General features: G+C 48.2%; 1 protein-coding gene across 3 annotated transcripts in view; it reads left to right on the forward strand.

The window, feature by feature from the left end:
- Positions 1 to 5703, forward strand: part of LOC139574760 (voltage-gated inwardly rectifying potassium channel KCNH6-like) — a 37905-nt gene extending 32202 nt beyond the window's left edge. For all 3 annotated transcript variants that reach the window (XM_071399631.1, XM_071399647.1, XM_071399639.1), the window contains 6 exons: positions 1585 to 1778; positions 2140 to 2227; positions 2359 to 2643; positions 2770 to 2959; positions 3324 to 3531; positions 3741 to 5703. In XM_071399631.1, coding sequence (XP_071255732.1) covers positions 1585 to 1778; positions 2140 to 2227; positions 2359 to 2643; positions 2770 to 2959; positions 3324 to 3531; positions 3741 to 4022 — 1247 coding nt within the window. In that variant the 3' untranslated portion in view covers positions 4023 to 5703. The remainder of the gene's footprint in view (positions 1 to 1584; positions 1779 to 2139; positions 2228 to 2358; positions 2644 to 2769; positions 2960 to 3323; positions 3532 to 3740) is intronic.
- Positions 5704 to 6000: the final 297 nt, after the last annotated feature.

Consider the following 6000-nt stretch of genomic DNA (forward strand, 5'->3'; position numbering starts at 1 on the left):
AGGGTGGTGGTGGTTACTGGGTAGGCTGAAGGGTGGTGGTGGTTACTGGGTAGGCTGAAGGGTGGTGGTGGTTACTGGGTAGGCTGAAGGGCGGTGGTGGTTACTGGGTAGGCTGAAGGGTGGTGGTGGTTACTGGGTAGACTGAAGGGTGGTGGTGATTACTGGGTAGACTGAAGGGTGGTGGTGGTTACTGGGTAGGCTGAAGGGTGTTGGTGGTTACTGGGTAGACTGAAGGGTGTTGGTGGTTACTGGGTAGACTGAAGGGTGTTGGTGGTTACTGGGTAGGCTGAAGGGTGGTGGTGGTTACTGGGTAGGCTGAAGGGTGGTGGTGGTTACTGGGTAGGCTGAAGGGTGGTGGCCATACTGGGTAGGCTGAAGGGTGGTGGTGGTTACTGGGTAGACTGAAGGGTGGTGGTGGTTACTGGGTAGACTGAAGGGTGGTGGTGGTTACTGGGTAGGCTGAAGGGTGGTGGTGGTTACTGGGTAGACTGAAGGGTGGTGGTGGTTACTGGGTAGGCTGAAGGGTGTTGGTGGTTACTGGGTAGACTGAAGGGTGTTGGTGGTTACTGGGTAGACTGAAGGGTGGTGGTGGTTACTGGGTAGACTGAAGGGTGGTGGTGGTTACTGGGTAGGCTGAAGGGTGGTGGTGGTTACTGGGTAGGCTGAAGGGTGGTGGTGGTTACTGGGTAGGCTGAAGGGTGGTGGTGGTTACTGGGTAGTCTGAAGGGTGGTGGTGGTTACTGGGTAGACTGAAGGGTGGTGGCCATACTGGGTAGACTGAAGGGTGGTGGTGGCCATACTGGGTTGGCTGAAGGGTGTTGGTGGTTACTGGGTAGACTGAAGGGTGGTGGTGGTTACTGGGTAGCCTCTCCTTCTTTCTTAAGTCTTCCCCTCGTTCTTCCCTTTCAAGCTTATGTGGTTTAGTGCATTCTCTGCCTGTCTTCCTGTCTCTGTCTGTCTGTTTCGCTCTCGCTCTCTCTCTCTCTCTCTCTCTCTCTCTCTCTCTCTCTCTCTCTCTCTCTCTCTCTCTCTCCCTCTCTCACACACACACACACACACACACACACACACACACACACACACACACACACACACACACACACACACACACACACACACACACACACACACACACACACACACACACACTGCTGTGTTGTGGTGTGCTGTTTAGCCAGAGGTGTTTGGGCACGGCTCCACTTCCATTCCACAGTGTCATTGATTACCGATCACCCGATTGCTCAGACCCACTCTCTCTATGCTAGCCTGTCTCGCTTTGATTCGTCTCCCCTCTGCATTTAAGTGGACACAAAGTCAGGCCTAACTGGAATAATGTAGAGCATTAGTGTTATTGTTCTACTCTCTGAAAAATCCGGGTAGTCTTGTAGACGGAGTCTTTCACTCCCCCTGGTGGTGTATGTGAGTGAGTTTATGAGTGTTTTTAATGCTTATGTTGTCCAATAATTTTTTTGTTCAAACATTGCTTTCTCCATTGTCCCTCTATTTACCTCCGTTTCCTCTTCACCTGTGTCACGCCTTTCAACCTCTCATCTCTCCATTCTCTCTTTCTCGTTCTCTGCGTAGGTCAGAATGATATCTTCGGCGAACCCATCTATCTTTTTGGGCGTCCAGGGAAGTCCAGTGCAGACGTCAGGGCTTTGACCTACTGTGACCTCCATAGGATCCTGAGGGAGGACCTGCTGGAGGTGCTGGACATGTACCCAGACTTCTCAGACTGCTTCTGGACCAACCTGGAGATCACCTTCAACCTCCGAGATGTGAGTACCATCAGGGGGAGACAGAGAGCACCCTCCAACCACTAGTAGGTACTGTTCATGTTGGGCCGGTTTCCTGGACACAGACTGTGTAGTCTTGGACTAAAAATCATTCTCAATGGAGAATCTCCTATGAAAGTGCTTTTTAGCCCAGGACTAGTCTTAGTCTGTGTCTGGGAAACCAGCCCTTAGTCATAAAGAGAGCTTAACACAAGGTCAATGAGTTTTAGTTAGGCAAACTAATGCAAAAGCATTACTTCTTGAATATTTATTGTGTATAAAGCTGATGATTGATGATGTGTGTGTAATGTGTTGTAAAGTGTAAGTTGTTTTTTGTTGAGTTACTGAAGCTGATGTGTATTAGGTAGATAGAATGAACCAGGCACCTCCCAGTGAGGACTCTGAATGTGGATACCGACGGCCGCGGCCACGACGCACGAGAAACCGGCCTGGTGAGTGTGTGTGCTTCTGCTCATTATGTCCTCATGGGTTTCTTATACATTGTTAAAAGTTAAAGTAGTGTTACTATCAATGATATGTCTAAAGTTGTGGTGATCATTGTACCTGTCCTGGTTGTGTGTAGACGGCATGGACCGTGAGGACTCATTTCCAGACCAGTCGTGTCCTTTGGGGAACCACAGCGGCCCGGACACAAGCTCCCACTGGGAGGGCATGTGTAGCAGCGCCAGCGCCTGCTCCCAGTCCAGTGACGATGAGATGAAGCCCCTGGGTCATAGCATAGCAGAGCTGTACCCCTCTGTGGACGACACCGATGACTACCCCCCTGCTGTGGTCAGCCTGCTGCCTCCCAGCGAACCCTCAGCCAGCATGGGGCCGCCCCTGGACCGAGGAAGTCACCAATACACAGGTAAAGAGACTGAGATATAGATACACAGTATTAGGCATGAACTAACTAAGATCAATGGACTGTACTATGTTATAACCTGCATCAAAGCATTCCCACAGGCATCTCTGCTCTTTCTCTACATCCCAGCTGCAGCCCCCATCAACATGCCAGGCCCAGGGGTGTATGGGTATTGGCCTGACCGGAGGACCAGTCAGTTGTCAGATCCCCAGCGGCGCTGCTCCTCAGTCAGGGGCACCTACCACTCTCCTCCCTGTGCAGAGGAAAGGCCCAATGAACTGGAGTCCAGAGTGGAGCTGCTACAGTCCCAGCTCCGCAGGTATAGAGGAGATGAGAGAAGAGGAGAGGAAAAGTGAGGAGAGGAGAGAAGAGGAGGGGAAAAGGGATGACAGGAAAGGAGAGGAAAAGTGACGAGGGCACAGCAAAGGGGATCTTTAGAAAGGAATTGTGAGGAGAGGAGAGGAGAGGAGAGGAGAGGAGAGGAGAGGAGAGGAGAGGAGAGGAGAGGAGAGGAGAAGATTTACAGACAGGTAAAGGAAGATAATAATTGGAGAAGAAGCCAAAATAAATAATGGAGGAAGACCAAGAAATGATTGAGAGAGATTACAGAGGAAGAAATGATTGACTTTATTCATCTTTGGTCTTTCCTCTCCCACCCTGCCTCCATCCTTGGCCCTGCCCAGACTGGAGACTCGGATGACTGCAGACATCCACGTGATCCTGCAGCTGCTCCAAAGGCAGATAACCCCAGTGCCCCCGGCCTACAGCACTGTGTTGCCCAGCCCTCACCCTGCTCACCCCACCACCCTGTACAGCACAGCAGCCCCCATCATCCACACTGTCCCCTCCATGCCCCCAATCAAGATTGACAGCATGCTTTCGCCACTGCAGGTGGGTACTGGTATGGTGTACAGATAGTACAGTATATATCAGTTTTTGCTTGCTACAATGCTCTGTCCTCGAAGAGCTATATGATATTGTGAAACAGTGGGCTGATAATATGAGTGAGAGCGAGGTATTGGTATTAAAGGTTGGTCAGTATACCGAGTTACTGAATCGCTTTTGTGCTTCACCTCTCTACCCGTTTTTTTCCTTTGCAGAGCCCGGACTCAGACAAGCACAAGTCCAAGGACTCCCTGTCCAGTGGGATCCACCTCACGGTGGCCTCTGATGACACCATGTCCATGTCCCCTGAGACAGAGCCCCTTCCAGGGTCCTCCATGGGCCTCAACCCCCCCCATGTCTCCTGCCAAACCCTGGGGCCCTCTGGACTGCTGTGTGGCAGCCTGCGTTTCCCCTCCCTCCCTGACAACCTGGAGACCTCCACAGAGGGGCAGGAGATTCAGAGGCACGTTTCTGACCCCATCCTGCCAGGCAGCTAAAACCCTCTGACCTTTAACCTTGAACCTGATCATCCCTCACTCCTAGCACCCCCTGCACCACCACAGGAGAACAATCACATGTTGGCAGAGTCACTTCTCTAATCGTCGCCTCTCTCATTCCTCCTCTCCAATCCCCACCCAACCCCCTAACCTGTAAGATGCTGCTGATCAACGTGGGTTGCCTTCCACATAGCTGAGAGGAATTTCTATGGAGGGCCCCCTCTCACTGACTCACAGTGCCCGGGGCTGAGGCACCTCTGGTCCTGTGCGACAAACAACCTCTCCTCTCTATCAGAGCCTAGGGCATTATTGAGAGGGGGTTTAGGATTTCTGCAACCCAGACCCCACAAAGCCTGGGGGCCTGGCACTGCCTATGGAGAACTGATATGAAACTGGGCTGACTAGAAGCACACGTACACACACGTCACACGGACACTAACAATAACCCCAAACCCCCTTTTCCCTGGATCTCAAAGCTGTAGTATTGTCATTCCTCTCTCGTTTTCCTTTTGTTAAGTGATGGTCCTTTTATGCCATGGTCCTTTTTGTTGGGAGATAAGAATTTGGCCAAAAATACATATAACTGTGTGTACTGTATGTTTACACTGTAGAGGAACTGCACATTCAGGCTCAGTGCTGTTTATAAGTTGAACTGAAATGTATTTTTATAGTATCATGAGGATCTTACCGTCAATCTGGAAAATCAAATAGTTATTTCTTTCACACTATTGCTATGTTGGTGTAACATATTATCAACAGATGATATAAAGAGATGGTATAAATGCCATCTAAATACTGTTGATGTCTGTATGGTAGGAATGACTACTGTAAAAGTGGCCATTTTTGAATACAGTAATTCTACTCTCATGTTCTACCATCATATGACTTAATGGAAAGCAATATTTGTTAACATGAAGTGACATGTCGCATTTTTGAGTCAACATTGTCAGGGGTCATGAGAACAGATAATTGACATGGGGAAAAAGCATAACGGACAGTTTTGTCATCTCTTTTATGCTGTAGTTATGTAGCACTTGTGAAGCATTATAAACACTTTCATTTATACAGCCATTACTGCTTTGCTTGGGTCATCATGTTTGTGTATGTCTATATATCTGTTCTGTTTCACAGGACTGTTGTTACACCAAGGATGCATCATCTCTTTTTCAGGTGTGTGTGTGTATGTGTGTGTGCGCAATGTTTGTTGACTATGTTTGAGTAAGACACATGGTCACATATTTAACATCACCCTTTTGAAAGGCCCGGATTCAATCTGATTCTACAAGACAATGTTCCCGCTTTTGAAGAGACCACATTATCGGTAAACGCTGCATATGTCGGCTCAATCGGAAATTACGTTCAAGTGGTGCATTGTCCAAATCTGCAATCAGAATGGATCCTGGCCCAAATGTGTGTAATGACTCAAGGTGCCAAAGTTAGTGGATGTTTGATGCCCACCTGGGAGGAAGTGATGTGGATGTAATCTGCCAATCAAGTGATGTCACTGGGATAGTGTCATTTTCCCAGAATCCCAGTGTCAAGATATTTTTGACAGTTTCAGGAGAATGTAACAATGTTTTTTAAGCCTTTCTTGTTCTGTAAAGGTTTCTTGAAGCACAAAATCATAATTCTTATTCATCTTTTTTAGATTAAAGATTATTTATAACAAATAATACAGAAACTTCAACTACTGACAAGTTGTTTATTTTTGGTTGAGGGCTTGGACTTAAGTGGTTTGCACCATTTACTATTCTTCAGTTGGGCTTACTTTTGTGGAATTCATAGACATGAACTTATAAATCATATTTTAAAACCAGGAATTCATTCAGTTGGGCCATGTTAAACGCCCAGTTCATCCCAAAGGTGTTTGATGGGGTTGAGGTCAGGGCTCTGTGTAGGCTAGTCAAATTCTTCTTCCACACGATCTCGACAAACCATTTCTGTATGGACCTCGCTTTATGCATGGGGACATTGTCAT

The sequence above is a fragment of the Salvelinus alpinus genome, chromosome 1 (genome assembly GCF_045679555.1).
Source record: "Salvelinus alpinus chromosome 1, SLU_Salpinus.1, whole genome shotgun sequence".
Classification (NCBI taxonomy): Eukaryota; Metazoa; Chordata; class Actinopteri; order Salmoniformes; family Salmonidae; genus Salvelinus; species Salvelinus alpinus.